At 47.9% G+C, this 26,594-nt stretch overlaps 1 protein-coding gene across 4 annotated transcripts in view; it reads left to right on the plus strand.

The window, feature by feature from the left end:
• The window catches only part of CMTM7 (CKLF like MARVEL transmembrane domain containing 7), a 79,058-nt gene extending 54,790 nt beyond the window's left edge, over positions 1–24,268 (plus strand). Inside the window, exons 2-5 of one of the 4 annotated variants that reach the window (XM_039462003.2) lie at positions 1,127–1,300; positions 9,144–9,242; positions 11,985–12,066; positions 14,230–24,268. In XM_039462003.2, the coding sequence (XP_039317937.1) occupies positions 1,127–1,300; positions 9,144–9,242; positions 11,985–12,066; positions 14,230–14,237 (363 nt within the window). In that variant the 3' untranslated portion in view covers positions 14,238–24,268. Of the gene's footprint in view, positions 1–1,126; positions 1,301–9,143; positions 11,672–11,984; positions 12,067–14,223 lie in introns of those variants that run through there. The other 3 variants (XM_039462001.2, XM_039462004.2, XM_074405925.1) reach the window with 3 other exon arrangements.
• Positions 24,269–26,594: the final 2,326 nt, after the last annotated feature.

The following is a 26,594-nucleotide window of genomic DNA, read 5'->3' on the forward strand; positions in this document are numbered from 1 at the left end:
CTGCATTTCAGCCTGGGAGACAGAGCCAGACCCTATCTCAAAAAAACAAAAACAAAATAAATAAATAAAATAGATTCTAAGATTTTACACACATTGAACTCTGTATGTTACTGGTTTGTTCCCTGCATGGAGTAGACAAGGATTTCTTTGAGTGGCATTCACAGAAACCCAGACTCTTCCCTCACTCAGTGTGCTTTCTTGTACTCATGTATTGCTAATAATATTCATCTGATTATTAATTCAGTAGTAGGCCGTTAATTCTGCATGTTCACTTGTGCGGTGATATTTCTTAGTGAGCTCTTGCCACATGCCCTGGGGGGGAGCAGCCTCACCTCTTAAACAGGATTCCCGTGCCGTTGAGCACCTGTCCACCTTTCTCAGCTTGTTATGATGAGAGCTGACACTTCTGGGAGGTAGAAATGCATCTGGCATGGGGGAACTTGGTCCCTAGAGTCAGACAGACCTGGATTCAAATCCTACTTCTACTGCTTACAAGTCAGACAGCCTTGGACTGATGAGTGAACCTGAATGCCTCAGTTTCCCCATATGACCATGGGGATGACTCTGTCTACCTGGCAGGGTTCTGCATGGCCTTAGCGAGATCACGTATGTCAGACATCAGTAAATGGTAACTTGTTCTCTGTCAATCGATAGCTGTAAGGTATGAATTGCTGTCTTTGTAGGCCAAAAACCATCAAATATTGGCAACTTCATACAGTTGGACCTAATATGGAAACTCCAGGTCACCATCACGCTGTAGTCTTTGCTCTGTGGATGTCCGGCGGATGAAAGGGATGGTTCCACTTTGTTATTTTCCTAAGTTTTCCTGCTCCTTCTGAGGAGGCTTCCTGCTGGCACAATCTAACAAACTTCATAGGGGACAAAGTCAGTCTCTGCCGTCATCAGTGTTCACAACCAGCATGTAGTTTTCAAATTGTGTCCCACGTGAAATTGCACTTTTCCAACCTTCCAGCCAGTTTGTGTGGAAATAACCATTGTATTGTATTAATGGCAGTTCCTCAACTCGGGCCTGCCAGAGGGATGTTTGGTTTGTTTTCTGTCGTTTGTTCTCTGGGTACCCATCTTGGACAAGCAGATCTCTGATGTCTCTGTATTTATATGGCAGGTCACCCTACTGATTGCCTTCATCTGCGTGCGGAGCTCCCTGTGGACCGACTACAGTGCCTACAGCTACTTTGAAGTGGTCACCATTTGCGACTTGATAATGATCCTCGCCTTTTACCTGGTCCACCTCTTCCGCTTCTACCGAGTGCTCACTTGTATCAGCTGGCCCCTGTCGGTAAGAGCCTGGTCCTGTCCTCTGCGTGCAGAAGTCGGGATGCTAGCTGGCGCACTGAGGCCTGACGGAGTTTTCCCGTCTGCCCATCTCACCTCTTTAACCATTCTTTGCTGCCTCTGCCCTGAATTTCCTATTTGGTGGACATCTCTGCCTGATGTACTGCTGGTTTTTAAAACTCACTTTCCAGCTACAGGAAGCCTGTAGATATTGCTCAAGTGCTTATTTTCTCAAGCGACAGAGAATGGCTGTGTGTGTGTGAGCCGGGAAAAGAAACACAGAAGGAAATTGTAGGTGAAGATGATGGGTATTGATGCCGTTGTGAGGATTCAATGAGGATTTTCTGGCTAAAAGGGACTAGTGGGGGCTGAGGAGACAGTCCAAGGTTGCCAGGCTTTTTCTTCCCACTCTATTATTTTTTTAAGCTTCATTGATAGGCAGTTCACATGCTGTATCGTTCACCCATTTCCAGTGTACAATTCAGTGGAGTTTAGTATATTTCCAGGGTTGTATACCATCACTATAGTCAATTTTAGAATATTTTCATCATTTCAAAAAGAAATTCCATACCTGTTAGCTGTCACCTCCCTACCACTCATCCCTTCAGCCCTAAACAATCACTAATCTGTCTCTAAACTTTTTCTTCTCTGGACATTTCTTGTAAGTGGAATTGTATATGTGGTCTTTTGTAACTGGCATCTTTCACTTAGCAGAATCTTTTCATGGTTGATCCATATTGTAGCAGGTATCAGTATTTTATTCCATTTTATCTTTTCAGAGACAGGGTCTCACCCTGTCCCCAGTCTTGAGTGCTGTGATGTGACCACAACTCACTTCGGCCTCAACCTCCCAGGCTCAAGTGTTCCTCCCACCTCAGCCTCCTGAGTAGCTGGGACTACAGGTGCATGCCACCACACTTGGCTAATTTTTGCTTTTTTTTTTTTTTTTTTTTTTTTTAACAGAGATAAGGTTTTACTGTGTTGCCCAGGCTGGTCTCAAACTCCTGGACTCAAGCAATCCTCCCACCTTCGCCTCCCAAAGTTCTGGGTTTACAGGCATGAGCAACCATGCCAGCCTTTTTATAACCAAGTATTATTCCATTGTATGGATAGACCAGACTGCATTTCATTTTTCATTCATCATCAGTGGATCTTTGGATTGTTTTCATCTTTTGGCTATTATGAATAATGCTGCTATGAACATTCATATACAAGTTTTTTGTGTGGACATATTTTCATTTTTCTTTGGTATATATCTCGGAGTGAAATTGCTGAGTCATAGGGTCACTTTGCATTTAATTGTTTGAGGAACTGCCAGACTGTATGCCAAAGCGGCTGCACTGTTTCACATTCCCACCAGGAGTATATGAAGGTTCCAGTTTCACCACATCCTTGCCAACACCTATTATCTGACTTTCTGATTCCAGCCATTCTAGTGAGTGTAAAGTGTTATTTCCTGTGGTTTGGATTTTCATTTCTCCAATGACTAGTGATGTTCATTATCTCTCCATGTGCTTTTTGGCCATTTTAATATTTTCTTTGAAGACATGTCTATTCAAGACCTTTGCCTGTTTTTTTAATTAGGTTATTTGTCTTTTCATTATTGAGTTGTGGGCTTTTTTTTTTTTTTTTTTTTGAGACAGAGTTCCACTCGTTACGCAGGCTGGAGTGCAATGGCGCAATCTCGGCTCACCGCAACCTCTGCCTCCTGGGTTCAGGCAATTCTCCTGCCTCAGCCTCCTGAGTAGCTGGGATTACAGGCACATGCTACCACGCCCAGCTAGTTTTTTGTATTTTTAGTAGAAATGGGGTTTCACCATGTTGACCAGGATGGTCTCGATCTCTTCACCTCGTGATCCACCCGCCTCAGCCTCCCAAAGTGCTGGGATTACAGGCTTGAGCCACCACGCCCGGCGGAATTCTTTCTATAGTCTGGATAAAAGTGACTTATCAGCTATATGACTTGAAAATATTTTCTCCCATTCTGTTGTTTTTCACTTTTTTGATGGTGTTCTTTAAAGCACAAGTTTTTAATTGTAATAAATTCAGTTTATCTATTTTTTTCTTTTTTAGCTCATGTTTTTCTTATCATATGTAAGAAGCCATTGCCAAATTCGGATTGTGAAAATTTACTTCTGTTTTCTTCCAAGAGTTTTATAGTTTTAGTTCATACATTTAGGTATTTGATCCATTTTGAGTTAATGTTTTTTGCATATGGTGTGAGGTAAGGGTTCAATTTCATTCTATTGCATGTAGATACCCAGTTATCCCAGCACCATATGTTGAAAGACTCTTCTTTCCCCCATTGAATCATATTGGCAACCTTGTTGAAATCAGTTGACCATTAAACTCATGAATTTATTTTTGTACTCTCAGTTCTATTCCAATGATCTGTATGTCTATCTTCAGGCCATTATCACACTATTTTGATTACTGTAGCCTTGTAGTACGTTGTAAAACTAGGAAATGTGAGGCCTCCCAATTTGTTCTTTTTTTAGGATTGATTTGGATCATTACAATTCCAAATGATTTTTAAAACCAGGTTTTCAATTTCTACAAAAATCAGCTAGAATTGTAATAAGAATTATGTTGAATCCATAGATCAATTTGGAGAATATTTCTATCCTAATATGAAGTCTTATGATCCATAAACATGGGAAGTTTTTCCATTTTTTTAGATAATCTTTTATTTTTTTTCAATGTTTTGTAGTTTTCATAGCAAAAGTGGGTTTTTTGTTTTGTTTTGTTTTGTTTTGTTTTGTTTTGCTTGAAACAGGATCTTGCTCTGTTACCCAGGCTGGAGTGCAGAGGCAAGATCATAGCTCCCTGCATCCTCAAACTCCTGAGCTCAAGCAATCCTCTTGCTTCAGCCTCCCAAAATGCTGGGACTACAGACATGAGCCACTGTGCCTGGCCTGAACTTTTTAAATTCAATTTGTGTCTAAGTATTTTATTCTTCTTGATGCCATTTTAAATGGATTTTTCCTTAATTTTATTTCCAGATTGTTCACTGCAAGTGTATAGGAGTCCAATTACTTTTGCATATTGATTTGTGCCCTCCGCTGTGCTTAAATAGTAGTTCCAATATATTTTTCTCATATATTTTTAGTGGATTCCATAGGATATCCTGTAAACAAGATCTGCAAATAGAGATAGTTTTACTTCTTCCTTTATAATCTGAATGCCATTTATTTCATTGTTTTGCCTGATTGCAAGAAATGAACGGAATAAATTAGACAGATATTGAATAGAAATAGCAATACAGCCATCATCATCTTTTTCCTCATGTTAGGAGGAAAGCATTCCTTCTTTCATCATTAAATACAACATTGGGTGTGAGCGTTTTATAGATGCCCCTTATCACGCTGAGGAAGTTCACTTCTAGTACTATTTTGTTAAGTGTTCTTATTGTAAAAGAGTGTTAGGTTTTGTCAGCTGCTTTTTCCATATCTACTGAGGTGATAAGATGGGTTTTTCCTCCCATTATTCTGTTAACACGGTATCTTACATTATTGTTGTGTGTGTTTGTCTGTGTATTTTTGTTTGTTTTTGAGACAGTCTTGCTCTGTCATACAGGCTGAATTGCAGTGGTATAATTATGGCTCACTGCAGCCTTTATTTCTCAGGCTCAAGTAATCCTCCCACCTCAGCCTCCTGAGTAGCTGGCACCACCATGCCTGGCATTTTTTTTTGGGGGGGGGGGGGCAGAGATGAGGTCTCCCGATGTTGCCCAGGCTGGTCTTGAACTCCTGGGCTGAAGTCATCCTCCTTCCTCGGCCTCCCAAAATATGGGGGTTACAGCCATGAGCTCCCACACCTGGCCTGATATATGTTGAACTAACCTTGTATTTGTGGGGTGAATTCCATTTGGCCATACTGTATAATCCATTTTATATGCTGGTGGATTCAGTTTGCTAATATTTTGTTGAAGAGTTTTTGCATCTATATTTAAAAGAGAGATGGGTCTGTAGTTTTCTTTTTTTCTGATGTCCATCTGGTTCCGGTATCAAGGTAATACTGACCTCACAGAATAATTTAGGAAATATTCCCTCCTCTTTTATCTTTCAAAAGAGTTTGTGCAGAATTGGTATTAATTATTCCTTAAATGTTTGGTAGAATTCAGCAGTGACACCATCTGGGTCTGGGCTTTTCTTGTAATTTTTTTTTTTATTGTTAATTCAAACTCAATTTTGTAATCTTTTCAGATTGTGTCGTTTATTCTGGAGTCAATTTTAGTAGTATACATGTCTAAGAATTTGTCCATTTCATCTAAGTCACTGAATTTATTGGCACGCAATTGTTTATTGTATTTCTGATATCCTTTTTATTTCCCTAAGTACAGTAGTGTTTCCTCTTTCATTTGCCTCTCTCTCTCTCTCTCTCTTTCTCTCTCTCTCTCTCTTTGATCAGTCTAGCTAAGGATTTGTCAATCTTGTTGATCTTTTCAAGAACTAGTTTTTGGTTTCATTTTGTTTTTTATTGTTTTCCTATTATCTTAATAAATTTTGCTTTTATCTTTATTATTTTCTTTCTTCTGCTTGCCTTAGGTTTAGTTTGATTTTCTTTTCCTAGTGTCTTAATGTGTAATGTAGTTTGGATATCTGTCCCCTCCAAATCTCATGTTAAAATGTGATTCCCAGTGTTGGAGGTGGGGCCTAGTGGGAGGTGTTTGGATCATGGGGGCAGATCCCTTATGAATGACTTGGTGCCATTCTAGTGGTAGTAAGTGAGTTCTTGCTCTGTTAGTTCCTGTGAGAACTGATGGTTTAAGAGAGCCTGGCACCTTCCTCCGTTCTCTTTCTTGCTTCCTTCCTCTTGCCATGTGATGCCTGCTCACCTTCACCTTTGCTTCAGGGAGTAGAAGCTTCCTGAAGCTCTCACCAGAAGCAGGTGCTGGTGCCATACTTCTTGTGCAGCCTGCAGAACGAAGAGCCAAATACAACTCTTTATTACCCAGCCCTGGATATTCCTTTATAACAATGCAAACAGACCGAGATGATGTAGGTTAGGTTATGAATTTGAGACTTCCTTCTCCTTTAATATTGGCATTTAATCTCCCCTTGAGAACTGCTGTACTAGTATTCCATAATTTTGGTATATTGTGTCTTTATTTTCATTCATCTCCAGATATTTTCTAATTTCTCTTGTGATTTTTTTCTTTGAGCCATTCATTATTTGGGAATAAGTTGTTTCATCTCTACATGATTGTGTATTTACCTAATTTCTCTCTGCTCTTGATTTCTAATTTGATTCCATTATGTTCAGGAAACATATTTTGTAATCCTTCTACCTTTATTGAAGTTTGTTTTGTAGTCAAATATCTGGTCTAACCTGGACAGTGTTCTATGTGCATTTGAGAATAATGTACTTTTATACATTGTATATTTGTATATTATACTTTTGGTGGATAGTTTTTTGTTTTTGTTTTTTTTTAAAGATGGGGTTTCACCATGATGGCCAGGCTGGTCTTGAACTCCTGACCTCAGGTGATCCACCCACCTCGGCCTCCCAAAGTGCTAGGATTACAGGCGTGAGCCACCGTGCCCGGCCTGGATAGAGTTTTTATAGAAGATTTTTAGGTCTAGTCATTTTATGGTGTTGTTTGAATCTTCTATTTCCTTGTTGACCTTCTACCTGGTTGTTCTATACATTGATGAAAGTACGGATATTGAGTTCTCCAACTATTATTTTTGAATTGTCTGTTTTTCTCCTTCATTTTATCATTTGTTTCTTCATGTATTTTGACTCTTTTATTAGGTGCATGTACGTTTATGATTGTTGTATCTTCCTTATGGATTCAGCTTTTCATTATTAGAAAACATCCCTCTTTATTTCTAGTAACTTTTTTTGTGTCTGACTCTATTTTGTCTGATACTAGGTATAGACACCCTGGCTTGCTTTTGCTTGCTATTTGCATGCCATATCCTTAGCTTTGAATATAAAGTCTCTCTCCCATAGACATTACATACTGTAGTTATTTGTTTTGCTTGTTTTTTAATCCGACCTGACCACCTCTGCATCTTGATTAGAGTAATTGTTCACATTTAACATTATTACCCACTGTTATTTTGAGAGAATTTTTTTTTTATTTCTAAGTTCTTTTTTTTTTTTTTTTTTTTTGAGACGGAGTTTCGCTCTTGTTACCCAGGCTGGAGTGCAATGGCACGATCTCGGCTCACCGCAACCTCCGCCTCCTGGGTTCAGGCAATTCTCCTGCCTCAGCCTCCTGAGTAGCTGGGATTACAGGCACGCGCCACCATGCCCAGCTAATTTTTTGTATTTTTAGTAGAGACGGGGTTTCACCATGTTGACCAGGTTGGTCTCGATCTCTCGACCTTGTGATCCACCCGCCTCGGCCTCCCAAAGTGCTGGGATTACAGGCTTGAGCCACCGCGCCCGGCCTTTATTTCTAAGTTCTAAGGCCCCTTTCAAAGTTATAGCATTTTTTTCTGCTTCTTTTGAGAACAGATTCCTTTGGGCTTCCCTGATGCTGATACTGAGCAGGCAAAGGAGAGAACAAAAGCTCAGGGACAAGCCCAAGAGTGGGCTGTGTGGGGAATGAAAGCTGGAAGGACAAACTCAGCCACACATTTTTGGCTGAGAAAGTATTTAGATACTTCCAGTTAGGATTCTCTCAAGTTGGTTTCCTCTGTCCCATGTCATACTCCTCTCCTTTCTTAATCGGTGAGAATCCTGGAGGTAGGGAAATTGCAGTTCCTCATCTGCCCTTTAGTTAAAATCTCTGTGATCTATCTTGTGATATTCCTTGCTAGTCACTAAGGGAGAGACCAGGGTCTTTGACTTTACATCGCTTTGAGAGGAGCCACAGCTTTAAATTAGAATGCTTTTCCAAAATGTAATTACTGTCCCCAAGGGACAGAACTTCAGGAAGGAATGATTTCTAAATTCTCATTGAAGACAGCTGAGAATGGATGCCCTCTGGATTCAGAGTAAGCCCTGGAAGTGGTCCAGCCTCAGTTCTTCTCTGATCTGGTGTTTAATGGGAAAGAGGAAAGGTGAGGTGGAAGCTTTCCCCCGCCACTGGAAAGCCCAGTCTCATCCAGGGCCTGCAAGGATGCTGGTTCATCATGATGAGTGAATGGGTGGAAATGCACGACCCACGCGCCAAGGCGAGAAGCAAAGGTGAAGCCAGTCCTGCCAGTGGATTCATTGGCAGAGCTTGGCCAGAGGGCACTCTTCTGGAGATGAGAAGAGGGAACAAGAAGAAGAAAAGAAGGCAGGAAGGCTCAGGAGAAGCCACGGCACCACACGTCCACGGGCTCTTCACACAGGTGCATTGACCTCGTGCTAGTCTGAGTCTGACGGGTGAATGCCTCTCAAGTCCACACTCGGGGCCGTTCACAGAGCAGGCAGATGCTCCGGTCAGCCACACAAGACCAACACATTGTTAGCCCAGAACAATTTCTGAAGCGGAAGAGGAGGGCACACATCTCTTTAAGGCACTTTGCTTCTGAGAGCTGGAGCTTTGTTTAACTCTCCAACCTGGAAGTTCCAAGAAGCTCGTCTGCTGTTTGTAGCTTTAGCCAGAGGTCAAGCCCTGTCCGCAGACTGCTCTCAGGAGTGGCGGCGTGCTAGTGGCTATCCCTGCTCACACGAGAAGCTTCCTTTCTCCATCCTCTTCCCTTCCTGCCTGCCCAGCATCACCTCTGTCTTGCTCGGCCTCTTCCTGGTCAGCCCCCACGCCGGCTGCCTGCGAACTGCACTCTCATCCCATCTGCGCGTTGCGAGGGAGTAGAGGACGCGTCACTCTCTCCCTTTCTTTTCCTCTCTTCCCCAACCAGGAACGGACCCCCCTACCCACTTCTTTGCTTTGTTTCTGCCCCCAGGAACTTCTGCACTATTTAATCGGTACCCTGCTCCTCCTCATCGCCTCCATCGTGGCAGCTTCCAAGAGTTACAGCCAGAGCGGACTGGTAGCCGGAGCGGTGAGGACGTTTTGGGGAGCCTTTAGGAATGAATTCATATTTAAAATGCTCATTTTCTTCCTGATGGGGGAAGAAAAGGGGTTGGTTTCCGGAGCATTCCTTTCACAGAATCGTCAACACCTACCTTCATCCAGCCATCAGCTCTCTCCAAAGAGCGGTGAGCAGAGGCTCACAGTCCCAGAAGGTGGAGTGTCAGGGCTGCCGGCAAATCCCCAGCCCCAGCAGCCTGGCCTTACTCTTTTACAGCCACTACTGCAATCAGGGGACCAGGCAGGTTTTAATTCACACACCCACTCTGATCATTTGTTCGTTGGCTGCCTCAGCCCTATGCAGAGACAGATTCTGTGGCCTCTTTTGGGCCCAGAGGGGAATGCACTGTGATCAATTAGAGATATCTGCGGTGAGTCTGGGATTTGCCATTCCTGATTTTTAAGAGGATTCAGGCCAGGAAATAATCCTCCTGTATCTTTCAGGCAAAAATTGATCATTTGCTGGCCATAAATAGAAGTAGATGGAAATATACAAAAATACAGTGCTGTGAGATACATACATACATATATACGTTTATATACATACAGACATATGTACTGTTTTTTTTGAAGATTCATAGATTCCTGTCATCTGATTGCTGATTGAGCTAACTGTTGGCCTGTGGGCCAATACTGATTTGCTTCACTGATGAGCAGATAAGATTTTAAAAATGAGTTTTAAGAAAAGCTCTCTCAAGCCAGATGTGGTAGCATGCATCTGTAGCCCCAGGAGCTCGGGAGGAATGCGTGTGCCCAGGAGTTCCAGCCTGGCCTGGGTGATGTAATGAGACCCAATGTCTTAAAAAGAGAAAAGGAAAAGCTCTCACAGTATGTGATACTCACAGTACTTCATTTACGCTTATTACCAAAATCTTCCAGACTTCGGTCTGGGAGTGGGTTGGCTCCTGGAATTCCACTGAGGGATGGAGTTTCACCTCTGAAGGTCAGCATGGGGGCAGAAGGTCGCTGTAGATTGGCTAAAACTCCCAACACTTACGCTCTGTGTAGCCCTTCCACAGCCCGCCCTCCGACCCCTCTACCCCTTTCTCTGCCATCGCTGAGGAGAGGGATGGTTGTCCCTGCAGCTAACGCCTGCCCAGTACAGAGCAGGCTGGTGGAAGAGGCCTGTGCCCACTGTGTTTTAGGGCCCGCATGGGGACATTCCCACTGTGTTTGGGAATCCGCTCAGCCCTGGAACCTCTATAGCTAACATTCATCCTATGCTGTCTGTGTGCCTGGGACCAAACCTGGGCTGTGGGGAAGTTAGAAGAAATTTTTAAAATATGGCCCCTGCTTATAAGAAAGTGGTCATCTAGCTTAGGAGACAAGACACATGAAACAATTAGCAAACAAGGCACTGTAGTCTAGAATAGCATTCTGTATCGATATAATAAACTGTTCAATTATGCAGCGCAGACAGTTGGGGGCCGGGATGATATATAAAGTGCTAATTGTGCAGAACAATGAGAGGCCGGGACAGGCTCTAATGGGCTAATTATGTGCTGCAGACAATTGGTACAAAAGGAGCCCAGGGAAAGGAACCCGGGGAAGCAGTGGGTGTGTGCTGGTGGGGGCAGCTGTTTATGCAAAGCAGCAGCTGGGCTTGAAAAGAAAACCAAACCTTGTTGAAAATCCTACCCTTAGCTGGCTGCCCCTCGTCATTCTCACCGGACACCAGTGGCAGTGTAGTGAGCCAGACGCTGCTGTGTGGCTCTGAGGACACCTAGGCACCCGTATGGCAAAGCATGGACTCTGGAGCCAGGCTCCCTGGGCTCCCATCCCATAGCTGGCCCTTGCTGGCTCTGTGGCCTTTGGCAAAAGAGTTGACCTCCTGCACCTCTATTTCTTTAGCTGTGAAATGGAGGAGCAGGGGCGGGTAATCCTAGCACCCAGCCAGCAGAGCTGTGAGGGTTAAAGGAATCGACACACCCCCAGGGCCTAGCGCCCTGGCGGCTCTGTTCTAAGTGGTCAGTAAGTTTTCACCATGCAGCTGTCAGTGTTATTCACAAGTAAGGCAAACGCCTGCAGGCTTCAAAGCCCGGTGATTCTGAAAGAAGCTACCTGCCTCTCCTCGCACCTGAATCCTCATCTACAAGTGAGGGGGCTGGGCTAGGTCAGCCTTCTTCACACCTGAGTGCTGGATGGACACCGAGAAGGGGAAAGGGTGCTGCCTTGATTTCGTTTAGTCTAATATTGTTTAATACGTACAAACATAAACCTAGATGTAAAGGCCTCGGCTTCTGGCTCTTACCACGGCTATCGAGCCAGAACAGAACAGAAAGCCATCGCAAATGAAATGCAAACACCACCACCGCACCACGAACCATGGAAACGTTCGGATTTTCTAAACCCAAATTAAAATTTCACCCTTTTCTTCTCTACTTGTCCAAGATAATCAAAGCCCATTGGCTTAGCCCCAGCTCGCTTGTAAATGGAAACCCAAACCAGGCCCTGGAGCTGCCAGGAGTGAAGATGGAGAGGCCTGGCTGCCAGCCCTGACCTGGCCCAACCTGGGGGACCAGGGCCAGCGGCTGGGCCTCTCTGGGCTTCCTCTCTGTACCCGATCAAGGACAAGGTGGTTGGGTTAGATGACTGTCCAAGCTCCTTTCTGGCCAGAGACGTAAAGGGAACAAGCAGAGATGAGAAGCAGGCAGGATTGCCCAAGGAATTGGCCCTATGGCCGTAAACGTCCTCTCCCCTCTCTCCACTGCAGATCTTTGGTTTCATGGCCACCTTCCTCTGCATGGCAAGCATGTGGCTGTCCTACAAGGTCTCCTGTGTAACCCAGTCCACAGGTGAGTTCTGGTCATCTGTGCACAGAGGCTCTCAAGAACGGGGGGGCGGCTTGTTTTTGACTTCAACCGTAGGGACGAACCCTGCTATTGAGAAGGGTGTCCCAAGGGGACTTTAGAAGTAGTATTGGAGCGCAGGGGGTGGTAGAGGGGAGATGTCACCCCAGAACCTCTGCTCACATTCCCATCTCCACATGTACAAGGATGCCCTAACACTTCAGCCTCAGGTGGCCGAATTTTTTTTCTCTTGCTTGCTTTTTTTGTTTTTTTGAGACGGAGTCTCGCTCTGTTGCCCAGGATGGAGTGCAGTGGCATGATCTTGGCTCACTGCAATCTCTGTCTCCCAGGTCAAGTGATTCCCCTGCCTCAGCCTCCCACGTAGCTGGGACTACAGGTGTGTGCCACCATGCCCAGATAATTTTTTGTATTTAGTAGAGGCTGGTCTTGAACTCCTGACCTCAGGTGATCCACCCACCTGGGCCTCCTAAAGTGCTGGGATTACAGGCAAGAGCCACCACGCCCGGTGTCTTTTTTTTTTTTTTTTTTTTTTTTTTTTTTTTTTGGATAGAGTCTCGCTCTGTTGCCCAGGCTGGAGTGCAGAGGCGCAATCTTGGCTCACTGCAACCTCCACCTCCTGGGTTCAAACAATTCTCTGCCTCAGCCTCCTGAGTAGCTGGGATTACAGGCGCCCACCACCACACCCAGCTAATTTTTTGTATTTTTAGTAGAGACAGGGTTTCACCATGTTGGCCAGGCTGGCCTTCAACTCCTGACCTCATGATCCACCCACCTCGGCTTCCCAAAGTTCTGGGATTACAGGTGCGAGACACTGTGCCCAGCCCGCTCCCTTTCTTTACTTTACTATACTTTTTTTTTTTTTTTTTGAGATTGGGTTTTGCCCTGTTGTCCAAGCTGGTATAGTGATACGATCACAGCTCACTGCAGCTTCCACCTTTCAGGCTCAAGTGATCCTCCAACCTCAGCCTCCTGAGTACCTGGGACTATAGGCATGCACCACCATGCCTAATTTCAATTTTTTTTTTTAAGAGATATAGTCTCACCGTGTTGCCCAGGCTGGTCTAGAACTCCTGGACTCAAGCAGTCCTTCCACCTCGGCCTCTCAAATTACTGAGACTATAGATATGAATCACCGTGCCCAGCCAGCCTACTTTTTCTTAAGTTTCCTAATGACACAGATAAAATGTGGGAAAATATTTTTAGTAGAAACCATCTGAGCCAGGGACAGCGGTGTGTACCTCTATAGTCCCAGCTACTCAGGTGGCTGAGACAAGAGGATCACTTGAGACCAAGAGTTCAAGACCAACCTGAGCAACACAGTGAGGCTCTGTCTCTAAAAAAAAATAAAAACCATCTGTCACCACACTACCCAGAGGTAGCACTGAGTGTCTATCCTTCCAGTATTTTCTTTTTTCATATCTGTTGCTTTTCTTAAAAGGATCAAACTTGATTTATTTTGCTATTTCATCACCTGTTCTTTCCTCCTGCTTAGCCACCTAGCTCCCATTTTCCCAGCATCATTAGGAATTCTCAGCGGCTGCGTGGGTTGCAGCATTAAGCCCATGGCATGACTGCGCAGTTTATTTAACTCGCCTCCCATTTGAGGACATTACTCATGGAATCCTACACTAAGCCCATGTAGCGCAGAATTCCACTCATAAGAATTGTCTAGAGGGCTGGACGCGGTGGCTCAAGCCTGTAATCCCAGCACTTTGGGAGGCCGAGGCGGGAGGATCATGAGGTCAAGAGATCGAGATCCTGGTCAACATGGTGAAACCCCGTCTCTACTAAAAATACAAAAAATTAGCTGGGTATGGTGGCGCGTGCCTGTAATCCCAGCTTCTCAGGAGGCTGAGGCAGGAGAATTGCCTGAACCCAGGAGGCGGAGGTTGTGGTGAGCTGAGATTGCGCCACTGCACTCCGGCCTGGGCGACAGAGCGAGACTCCGTCCCCCCACCACCGCCTCCCGCCGTCCCCGCCGCCCCCAGCCCCCCGCCAAAAAAAATAATCTCGGTGACAGTTGGCGCTGGGTGGAAGACACAAGTCCTCCCCAGAGCAGAAGTTGAAGGCAAGCCTGCGGAGTGTGGCTTGTGGGGGGCCCCGCCCGTGGCAAGCTGTCCTGACTGCCATTTCCTTCCCAAGATGCAGCCGTCTGACGAGGCCACAGCCCCTTGGCCCCTCAGGAGCTTTGCAGAGAGGAGGACATGTGCCCCAGGCGAGGCCTCTGGACCTGTGTTCCTGTGCCAAAGTCCTGCCAGGCTGGTGGGCACCAGGAAAGGCCTGCACCCTCTTCCTGCTTTCCCAGGAAGCCAGCTCCCTGAGCGCCTTTCCCTTCTGGGAAAGGCAAGTAGCCTCCAGGGAATTCTGTTTTCGGCCTTCCTGCTTCTAGAACCACCTCAGGTACTGACACACCCCACTTAGCACAGCTGGAGGGGATTGTGAATATCCCTGCCCAAATCCCTTCTACTTCTCACTTCTCAGGGGAGTGAAGCCTTAAGATACAAAGCCCCCTCCTAATTTATCTGGTTGTCAGTCGGTCTTAGAGATACCCACTTTCCTGAAGCGAGGCGTGCCTGTAGAAACACTATGTGGTCAGCCTGTGCCCAAGGAGACCTCACGTCTCCTCTCCGTCTCTGCCTCTGTGACCATTGTGCATGTGTTTGTGTGTTTTTTAATAAAATACTGACTTGGCCAGTTGCACAGGGATTTCTCATTGAACGAGAAGACTGCAAAACCTGGCCTGAGCAGTTTCCGCTGCAGCTTGCCTGGCCCTGGCCCTCCACTCATGCTGTGTGTGCCCCTTGCTGAACTGCTGGACTTCAGGTTTTCTCTCCATCTTGGGGGACGGTGGAGCAGGGCTGAGTTTTAGGTAAACATCTGCAGGTTCTCATTACATTGACATCCTCCTGCAACACCAATCTTCTCATTTTGGAACAAGCTTTGGAGGAAGCTGAGTGTTGTGTTAGTTACTATGATGATGGATTATCTTGTCCTCAATGGGCTGCCTCCCTGTCTTCGGCTGCTCAGTTGGCTAGAAAAGGGAGGGTCGGAACGTTTGGGCAGCCCGTGTGCAAGGACCTGCATTCACGACCGCAGGTAACAGCAATTAGAGTGACCACAAGAGGGCAGTTATAGGACCACATTTTTAGAAGTGAAATCGGGGCTCCCATCCCAAGGCACAGGGAAAGCCCGTGGGGAGCCGGGCTCAGGATCTAGGTCTGCCTGACTGCTGGTCCCGTCCGTGCCTCTGCTGAGTGTTGCTGGGAATGGAAGCACCCCCGTGGGCTTTGCGCTTGTGGCTGCTGGCCAGCTCGGGGCAAGTGGCTCTGTCTGGGATGATCTAAGGAAGTAGCACCAGTGGTGTATCTGAACCCCAGTGCTGCCAATGGGAGGGGACCCTGGGTACCAGCTGGGCTGGAACGGAAACATAGCTGAGCTGACCCTGGCATGGTCAGCTCCTCAGGGGCAATGGGATGGAGGAGCCTCAGCTGAGGAGGGCATGGTCCAGGTGAGGCAGTGGGTCTGGGAGCCGCCTGCCTGTGCAGTGACAATGCGGACCTCGCCAAGCAAGCAGGATCCGGGTTTGACCATTCGAGCCTCCCCCTAAGAGGGCAAAGGTGGGGGACAGTGAGAGGGGTAGTCGCAGGAGCCAGAGTCTGCTCAGTGAGGAAGGAAAGCAAAACGCAGAGCCAGGCGAGGCCTCCACAGACCGCGAGCAGCAGACCGTGCCACCAGCGGCTTGGATGAGGGGTGGCTGTTTGAGGCCAAAGGACCTTTTTAGAAACCGGGGTTTCTGTGGCCTCCCAAAAAACTGTCTGGTAAAACCGTCCCTTCTAAGTGGCCACATCCTCAGCACCTGGGAGTAAATGGTTAAGCAAAGAGCTAGAGTCAGATTGGGAGCAGCAGATGTAGGGCTGAGCCCAGCTCTGCCACTGCCTAGCCCCCGACGTGGCATGGGCCATCCCGCTGAACCTTCGTTCCCCAGAATAAGCCCATCCTGCCTGTCTGTGACCTTCCCGGAATTCAGCAACATAGCAGCATGCTTATGTCATCGCTGTCTTTCTAGTCTTCATCCCCAGAGGTACCAGAATGACAGGAAAGCAGGCAAATGCTGAGAAAGTGATTGACTCACCCGGGCACCAGGGAGCCAGAGAACATAATTTACTGTTAGTTTCCTGGACCCTGAATTTTGTTAAAGTCAAGATTGGAAGCTGAGGGCAGTTTTCAGCCGGGCGCTGGGGCCCTTGATGGACAGGGGACATGATGAGATGCCCGTGGGAACTGGGTGGGGTAACACAGCCCCAGCAGCCGGCTCTGAGCTGAGCCATGGGGGTCCTCCCTGCCAGAGGCCCACTAACCTCCCCTAACCTGGCGAAGGGGACACTGGCTTTTCACTTTTGAAGTATGACAATGACCTTCAGATCCTCTGCTCCTCTAGCTCTTTTAGCCCTGGTGGCGCCCCCGCCACTTGGGGACTTTCTGGAAGCAGGGCCAGCACCGTTGAGCCCTCCTCATCTTGGTGCCCGCCCTCTGCATACAGCGGCTCTCCACTAGCAGTTGAAGATGCCATTGACGGCAGGGAGGAGGAGACCCTCTGGTTTCCCTATGGTGACTCACTGCCCCTGGGTGCAGCTTCAACCCTAGGGAGTGAATAAGCCAGGAGGACAGTGCCATTCAGCTGCCCCAGGGAAGACCAGTCTCTAAACCCAGCCATTAACTCATCACCGTGCAGCACGCCCTGGGGAGCAACCAGCCTTCCTCCAAGAAATTGAGATGCAGAAGGTCTGAAACGGGAGCCAGGAATTCCTGAGCCTTGCCCACAAACTGGGTATCACCTGGCAGCTAGTTAGAAGAGCAGGATCCCAGGCCCCAGGAAGACCAACTGAAATAGAATCGCCTGCTTTGTAACCGAGCCCCAGTGTGTGTGTGGCGCTGCAACATGCGTGAGGCGCTGGAATCAAAGACGCTCTGGGGTGGGTGCAACTCCGAGGCTGATTTCGCCAAAGGAGGAAGGAGATAGGAAATGGTGTCAGTTGGTGGGTGCCTGAAGTAAACCCTACTTCTCGCTGGACCCACAGCTGCACTGGAGGAAGACTCCTTCTAAGAAGTAGCTAATGAGCCAGGCGCGGTGGCTCACTCCTGTAATCCCAGCACTTTTCGAGGCCGAAGCGGGTGGATCACCTGAGGTCAGGAGTTCCAGACCAGCCTGAGTAACATGGTGAAACCCCGTCTCTACTAAATACAAAAAAGTTAGCCGGTCATGGTGGCACATGCCTGTAATCCCAGCTATTTGGGAGGCTGAGGCAGAAGAATCACTTGAACTCGGGAGGCAGAGGTTGCAGTGAGCCAAGATTACGCCATCATTGCATTCCAGCCTGGGCAGCAAGAGTTAAACTCCATCTCAAAAAAAAGTATCCAATGAGTGTTGGGCTTAATACCTAGGTGATGGGTTGATCTGTCCAGCAAACCACCATGGCATACGTTTACCTGTGTAACACACGTTTACCTACGTACATCCTGCACACGTACCCTGGAACTTAAAAGTTGATTTAAAAAAAAAAAGGAAGGCAGCACACCACATTGACATGTATGTACCTATGCAACAATCTTGCATGTTCTTCACATGTACCCCAAACCTAAAATGCAATAACATATATGTATGTGCATGTACGTGTGTGTGTGTGTGCGTGTGTGTGTGTGTGTGTGTGTGTGTGTGTGTGTGTGTGTGTATGGCACCTCCATTCCCTCCTGTCTTGGCATTTTCAAATTCCTGACCCTTCCCGTGTTCTGGCTTCAGCCCTCAGAGCCCCTTGCCCCTCTGGGCACCGTGGGGACTCAGAGCAGAATGTGTGGGAGCAGCATAGTCCCTGGATCCATAGTCTCTGGCCTGCAAGGAGGCCAGATTCGGCAGTTTCGTGAACTAGGAAGAGGGAGCTCCCTGGAAGGAAGGTGACTGTACTCCTGCTGCCCCAGGGAGGAGCAGCTGCAGAAATGGAGGGGCCGCTTGATGCTGCCTGGGGACCCTTGAGTGTGCCCCGCTGGAGGTAAGAAGAGTGGTTTAAGAAGACACTGATCTCAGGATTTCCATATTTTGTACTGTTCGTGTAAACCATAAAGCAGTAGTCAAAAGCAATACAGACAGCCTTAAAGAGGAAGTAAGTTCTGGCACATGCTACAACGCAGAGGAAACCTGAGGACATGATGTCAAGTGAAGAAGCCAGGCGTGGACAGACGCATACTGCCTGATTCCACCGACAGGAGATACCCAGGGTGGCCAAGACCATGGAGACAAAAACTAGAAGGCTGGTTGCCAGGGGCTGGGGGAGGGGGCCTGGGGAGTTATGATTGAACAGGTACAGTTTCGGTATGGGAAGGTGAGAAGTGCTGGAGAGGGGTGGTCCCAAGGGCTGCACGCCAGTGAACGAATGCACTTAATGCTGCTGAACTCTACACTCCAAAGGTGGAAATTCTATTTACAATGGTAAATTTTATTTTTCTTTTTACCATATTTTTTTGAAAAGCCATTCAGGACCAGGTTCAGTGGCTCACACCTGTAATCCCAGCACTCTGGGAGACTGAGGCAAACAGATCACCTGAGGTCAGGAGTTCAAGACCAGCCTGGCCAACATGGTGAAACCCCATCTCTACTAAAAATACAAATATTAGCTTGGCATGGTGGCGGGCACCTGTAGTCCCAGCTACTTGGAAGGTTGAGGCACAAGAATTGCTTGAACCTGGGAGGTGGAGGTTGCAGTGAGCTGAGATCATGCCACTGCACTCCAGCCTGGGCGACAGAGCAACACTCTGTCAAAAAAAAAAAAAAAAAAAAGCAATTCAGGATTTTGTATAGGCACCTCAGTAGCTAAAAGAGCAAAACTTACTCCAACCCAATACAGAAATCCACAGCCCAAAAGCGGCCACCCCATGTTCTAACAGCTAAGCATTATGGGCCCTGGGAACACAGCTGTGGGGTACATTTGTCTTCTCTAATCCAGGCTCTCTGGCAGCTGTTCAACCCGGGGACCTTATGGAACCCAAACCCACCACCCCTGCTCCCAGAGCAGTCACAGCCAGGCAGGCAGGTCCAAGCGAAGACCTGAGAGAAGGATGGGCCCATGGGGGAGGGGCAGGGAGCCCGGGAGCCATCATGGCAGCCTGAGGCCCCAGGAAAGGGTGTTGGCACCTGTCACCACAAGGGGCACTGGGAGATGAGGCCGACTGTGGTCTGCCCATATCCCCCACCACAAGCAGCCAGTTCCCTGGCAGAGTCTCCCTCCACCTGGCTTTGCTCTCAGGGAGGGAGGGAGGAAGGTCCCTCTGGCAAGCCTCTGCCACAAGAGTGGCAGAAAACTGTAGCTCAGCAAGGCTCTGGACCACCACGGCACCTGTGGGGTTTTCTGTAATGGGGGGCCTGTGGCGACAGAACCACCTATCTTTGAGGACAGTGTAGTGGGGATACCCAAGGAGAAAGCCAAATGGAAGGGAGGTTAGTGATGGAGCTGGGTGTGAGCCCAGGCCTGGCTGTCTTCTGGGCATGGCCTGGGACCACCCGACTGGGGGCTGCTGGGATGGCAGGGAAGGGCCAGAGCTGGGTGTCTGCAGACAGGCCCAGAGGGGGAACAGGTGTGCTCCTGAGGGGGCCCCTCTGCGACAGCCCTGTGCTGAGAAGAGGCCCCACGTTGGGGAAGACAGACCCAGAGCCGCCCACCACCCACCTGCAGGCCTATTCACTAGCAAGAAAAGCAAACTCCTGTTGCCATGAAAACACAGCAGGTCTTCGGGCCCCTCCTCAGCAACCACCACTTCCCTCCTTTGTGGCAGCTTCTGAACTGCATCCTGTGAACTCTCAGAGATGCTTCAGACTCACAGACACCCGATTTTATGGGTAAAATATCTGCAAACACTTAAAACACTCTCCAGCCTTCAATAGCAAACAGGGACACTGGGAGCCCCTGGGCTTCCGTGCCCCTGCACAGGGTAATTCACCTCGTGCAGCCGCCACCAGTGGAAGGCTAAAAACCGTGCCACGGCCTCTCCGGGCAAGCCTGGGCTTCTCCGTCCCTAGATGCAGCAGCGGAACGAAGCCCAGCGCCCAGCGGCACCCGCAGTAATGTCCTTACTTATCCAAATTCTGGGCTTTCCAAAGTAATCCCATTGTTCTTAGGCAATGACTTTATAAGTCAATGTTATAAATGAAAACTAGTCATTGATATTCATACCACATTTCCCGTTTTATATAATGGAGTTTCATGTATATTTAGATTGAAAAGGGGGATGTCTCTGCTTTTAAAAAAGTGTGGAAACCACTGAGATAAAGGGAGATGCTAGGGGCCGCTGGGCACCAGGTGGATGAAAAGGGCCCAGGTTGGAGGAGGGCCAGGGAGACAACCGGTGGATTGTTGGGGTTTTATTGCCATATCCTATGTACATAAAAAGACAACATAAAAGAGACCATAATTAATAGTCCCGTAGAGTTGTGCAAAAAAGGCAATGTTAAGGCCGGGCGCGGTGGCTCAAGCCTGTAATCCCAGCACTTTGGGAGGCCGAGGCGGGTGGATCACGAGGTCAAGAGATCGAGACCATCCTGGTCAACATGGTGAAACCCTGTCTCTACTAAAAATACAAAAAATTAGCTGGGTATGGTGGCGTGTGCCTGTAATCCCAGCTACTCAGGAGGCTGAAGCAGGAGAATTGCTTGAACCCAGGAGGCGGAGGTTGTGGTGAGCCAAGATCATGCCATTGCACTCCAGCCTGGGTAACAAGAGTGAAACTCCGTCTCAAAAAAAAAAAAAAAAAAAAAAGGCAATGTTAGCACAGCATGAAGTGTGCCACCGGCTCAGTTGTCAATAGTGGTAACAGCCAGAACGGTCACACTGAATACTGATCTAACCCAAACTGACAAACCTCATCAGCGGGGCAGGGGGGCGCGTGGAGCAGCCGCTGGCCAAGTGCTGCCACATGCCCCAAGTGACCCTGAGAAATGTCATCTGAATTTTCAAGCTAAACATTTCCCGATTTTTCAATGTTGCCAAACAACTTTTCAGAGATACACTTCGGGTCAAACACACCTGCTGGGTGCTAGCTGCCGCAGAGGGCCCCAGGGTGCGATCCTGCCCGGGAAGGCCCGAACGCGCCTGCCCCAAGATCTTGGCAGTTTTCGCGGAAGTCGAGGCCCCGCGGGTCTAGCAGATGCTTCCTCCCGAACCCAGAGGCAGCGCGCTGGGCGGAGGCCCTCCCCAGGGAGCCCCCGGTGTCCCCGGCCAACAGCTGTACCTGCTGCCACTCCTCCCAGCTGGACACAGCTCTCCTGTAGCGAAAACAAAACCCACCGCAGGTGCAAGAGCCCGCGGGCTACGTGCCCGTTCTTAGCCGCGTGCGCCCCCTCGCGGCCAGCGGGAAGCATAGCTGCCGCATCCCTCGGCGGAGAGCCACGCCTCTAGAAAGCCAGGTTCGCTTGAATGAATGCAGGCAGGGTTCACATTAGAAGCATCCACTTGCACGTTTTATTTGAACCTCAGGTACACAGATTAACCATCATGAGTCATAACACTCTTACACTCTGATCATGGTCCATGTATGGCCTCCTTTCTCCCTCCCTCCCTATTTTTAATAGCACTGAAGCTAGAATTGTGACAACCTACTTTTAACTAACAATATGCTTCATCTCATCACCCTCCCATCTTTTTCCTCCCAAACCCTCGATTCATCACGGATATGCATTTCTTTTCTTTCTTTTTTTTTTTTTTTTTTTTTTTTTTGAGACGGAGTTTCGCTCTTGTTACCCAGGCTGGAGTGCAATGGCGCGATCTCGGTCCACCTCCTGGGTTCAAGCAATTCTCCTGCCTCAGCCTCCCGAGTAGCTGGGACTACAGGCATGTGCCACCATGCCCCGGTAACTTTTGTATTTTTAGTAGAGACAGGGTTTCACCATGTTGACCAGGATGGTCTCAATCTCTTGACCTCGTGATCCACCCGCCTTGGCCTCCCAAAGTGCTGGGATTATAGGCGTGAGCCACCGCGCCCGGCCATGCATTTCTTATGATCTTGCCAGTTTTTAATTCAATGGAAAAGATACCACACTGTATGTAATCTTTCAGGACTCCAGGCACTTAACCATTATGCAACATGTTACATCCTCTTGACCTCACCTCTTCCTTGATTCAGCCACCACTGCAGTGCCAGCCCTGCAAGGCCGAGACCACGACATGCCAGCAAAACCTGACAGATGGCCTTCAACTGCCACCTCAGTGCTTTCCTGTGGACACTGCATGGGACCAGCTCAGCAGCCACACAGGGGAATTCATCCCTGTGAGGGAATATCAGCCAATGGGACACAGGAACCAGTGCACGCATTCTTCCTCCTCCTCTCCTGGACCAGCCCATCAGAGGCACATTTTACACAGCTTATCAGAGGACAGTCCTGTGGGACTGAGCAACCAATCACAGTGGTGGCTAACTCAGTAATATCCTCATATTGGCTCACTCTCCTTCCGTTTCGCTCCTGATGATGGCTCAGTGGGCCACGTGGATACAAGCTGAAAATGTGTGCTGGCTGCACTAATAGCCTTATTTCCCGGTTAGCCTTGAAAGACAGTAGGGAAGGAAAACATTCCCTATGGGCAAAGCTCTGGGCAGTGCATCTGATCATCTGCTGGAAAGAAAATATACAGGCTCAAGGGAGTGGTGAATGGCTTGGCTGATTGGCCAGGGGACTGGAGAGAGAAAGACCTCAAGGCCCCAGAGGGATGGGTGAGACAACACTGAGTCTTCAGCCACTAAACTTCTCAAACAAGCGAGCCATTTCAACAAGATGTGGATTTCCTACAAAATACAAACCGTGAGTAATGAGGCCACTGCATGTCAGAAAAAAAGTAACCCAGAAAAAGCCCTGCATTAACACGTTATGACTGAAAGCCAGGTATGGATGGAATGAAAGAGGCAGGCAGAGCTGGACTAGCTATGGGATCTAAGGGTGCCCTGAACAGCCGATGACCTGATACAAAACCTGGAGCGGATGTCACAGCTCCTGTGGAGCAAAGATCCAAGTCTGAGCTAGTACAATTCAGTCTGGGCCAAAAGACAGCAGAGGGACAAGAATTAGATCTGCGTTCCATTCTGATTCACTCCCACCCAGGAGGAAGCCCCAAATACTCCTAAACTTACTACATACTGGCTGTGGTTTTGTGAGGGTGTGTGTGTGTGTGTGTGTGTGTGTGTGTGTGTGTGTGTGTGTTTGCCTGGACTGTACTTCTCTTTTGCAAGAACCTGTTCACCGGATACATTTATTGTGACACCCAGTGGTGACTCGTATCAGGAGCAGTCAGATGCATAGCCAAGGATGGTGTTTACTCGCAAAGCTTGCCAACCATTAACATTTGAAACAATGCCTCTTCCTGGGAGAAGAAAAAGTATTTGGTCTTCTCACACAGGTATTTGTTTTGTTTTGAGATGGAGTTTCACTCTTGTTGCCCAAGCTGGAGTGCAATGGTGCAATGGTGCAATCTCGGCTCACTGCAACCTTCCCCTCCCAGGTTCAAGTGATTCTCCTGCCTCAGCCTCCCAAGCAGCTAGGATTACAGGCACCCGCCACCACGCCTGGCTAATCTTTTGTATTTTTAGTAGAAACGGGATTTCACCATGTTGGCCAGGCTGGTCTGGAACTCCTGACCTCAGGTGATCTGCCCACCTCAGCCTCCCAAAGTCCTGGGATTACAGGTGTGAGCCACCATGCCCAGCCTCACACAGGTTTTATACTGACAGAAGTGCTATACAGAGCTTTTTTTTTGAGACGGAAGCCTGACTGTTGCCATGCTGGAGTGCAGTGGCGCAATCTTGGCTCACTGCAATCTTCGCCTCCCAGGTTGAGGCGAGTCTTTAGCCTCAGTCTCCTGAGTAGCTAGGATTAAAGGTGCGCACCACCACACCCAGCTATTTTGTGTATTTTTAGTAGAGAAGGAGTTTCACCATGTTGGCCAGGATGGTCTCCAACACCTGACCTCATGATCCGCCTGTCTCGGCTTCCCAAAGTGCTGTGATTACAGGCGCAAGCCACCGTGCCCAGCCTTACAGAGCTTTCTTTAAGCTGAATATCCCTGTCAAATAGATGCTGGGAGCTCTACTGTGGATTAGAAAAGCTTGAAACTAGAGTGTGGCCACCTTTTGTTTCCATCATGCTGACGTCACAAAAGTGAACGAATGTTTTGCTGCCATCATATACCCGGTACTTGGTTCGCATTGTTTCACAGCCCTCTGCGGGCAATGTCAGTTTGCTTTCACCAGCACAGCATACAGCACACTTTCATTGCCCTGAATTTCCCAGTGACACGGCATCAGCGGGTTGGACAGACCCAGTGTAATGTGAACTGTGGGGTACGGGCGGGCGTTTCCATCATGTCTGCACAAAGAGCTGCTTTCAGGACGTTACATGCCACCAAGCATCACTGACGAAAGACCAGTGGGCCCTGAACAAGGACAAAATCCAAGTGCTCTGCCTTTCAAGTGATCATCTTGGGGTCTGTGTCACAGCTCGAATAGCTATTTCACAATTATAAGAACAAACTTTGTAATAGCCACCAACTCCAAAAAAGAAGGAAGTGGCCCCACAGCAAAGCTGGCTGCTGGACAGCACATCCCAAACCTAGGAATATCCCTACAGCTTCCATCCCCCAAGTCATCAGACAAGTGGCCACATTTGCATGAGGGCCTGAACAACAGAATCTTATCAGCCCACAGAGCAATAAAAGACGCCTTGACCTAGAGCCTATATCTCCTTCAGACCTTAAGGAACTACAGGGATCTAGGACTAGCACAGTTAATTAGAGCCTTTGGCAAACCAGACTCCTCCACTTCTTCTAGGTCTTTGAGCTTTTGAACGTGAGGATTTCCTCCTGCTGTCGAGAAGCAACTGCCAGCATAATTGAGCCTCACCCATAAAAGGTCTTTAACTTGACATTCTCATCCTGCAATTCTGAACTAAATTCCATAAATGGGTGGGACAAGCTCCTGAACATCCCATCCAGAGAAGAAAATAGATATTCCAATTAAGGGCCAAACCCAGCCCCTTAGCCTTTAGCCATCTTCTGGGTGGGCCTAAGTGGTAGACAGAAATAGTGTCTTTGCTACTGTTTTACCAAAACTGCTGTTTTTTTTGTTTGTTTTTGAGATGGAGTCTCGCTCTGTTGCCCAGGCTGGAGTGCAGTGGCATGATCTCTGCTCACTGCAACCTCTACTTCCCAGGTTCAAGCAATTCTCCTGCCTCAGCCTCCCAAGGAGCTGGGATTACAGGCATGCATCACTGTGCTTGGCTAATTTTTTTGTATGTAGAGACGGGGTTTCACCATGTTGGCCAGCCTGGTCTTGAACTCCAATCTCAGGCGATCTACTCTCAGCCCCACAAAGTGTTGGGATTACAGGTGTGATCCACCGCACCTGGCTCAAAACTGTTTTAATAAACGTGAAACCTATGAAATAGGCCACCTGACAAGAAAGCATCACTGAAGAAAAGAGCCCACCCACCTCAGAATGGGCAGGGCCTTTGGAATGCTACAGCCATCCAGTGATGGTGCAAGGCTGATGACCACAGCTGTGGGCACTCTGTGCCATGGGCTGAACTCCAGATGGAACTTCTGACTGCAGAGAGCACTGCCCTAAGATTAAACATACCGCATGAGCTGTCACTAACAGCCCATCTGTATGGCAGATCTTTGGGACGACCAGGACTGGACCAGAAGACATACCACATATTGGGTGGCCCCTACCTGGAGGACATGTAACTATTTAAATTACAAACTCAGTATTTATCTATATGGTTATATGAAGCAACCACATCTAGAGAAAACTCATTTAGAGTGAAAAAGTCAGTCAAACATACGCAGCCATCACCTCCACTACAGACCAATGAACCTGTGCTCAAATCCACCATAGGCATGGAACCACCACAAAAGACTGAGATGTCCAGTGGTCAATGATGGAAGCCATGTTTAACTGCAAAGACTGTATTATTTACCAACGATTCCAGACTCTTCAATGCTGACTTCTACAGGACAGCTAGTCCATCTTCATCTATTTACAAGTTGCACAAGCTGATAATCCCCTCTGCTTACCTGAGCTCACTTCAGATCTCTGTGGATAGACTAAAACCTGGATGCTCTCAGGTGTCCTATGGCCACCTTCCCCTGTCTGCTATGTACTTATAACAAAACGGCAACTCATGGGCCCAGTAAAAATGACAACCTGGGTCATCCCTAAGACAGGATGACAGATCCCAACTGATCAGGTGTAAACATGTCTGACCCTAGGAAGTGCACGGAGGCCAAGGAAAAGCGAATCATTCTCTTTTTCCATTACAGTCCCTAATGTCCTTCTGCGACTCCTCTAGTTCTCATGTTGTTAAATATGTCACCTCTGACCCAGCCCGGCTGTAGAACCCCAAGGGTCAGGGGTTAAGACAAATTTGGATGGCATGGAGGTTCGTTGCCTCCCTCATTTTAGTAGCTTATTGGAGAGATGGCTCA

The sequence above is a fragment of the Saimiri boliviensis genome, chromosome 9 (genome assembly GCF_048565385.1).
Source record: "Saimiri boliviensis isolate mSaiBol1 chromosome 9, mSaiBol1.pri, whole genome shotgun sequence".
In the NCBI taxonomy this organism is placed as follows: domain Eukaryota; kingdom Metazoa; phylum Chordata; class Mammalia; order Primates; family Cebidae; genus Saimiri; species Saimiri boliviensis.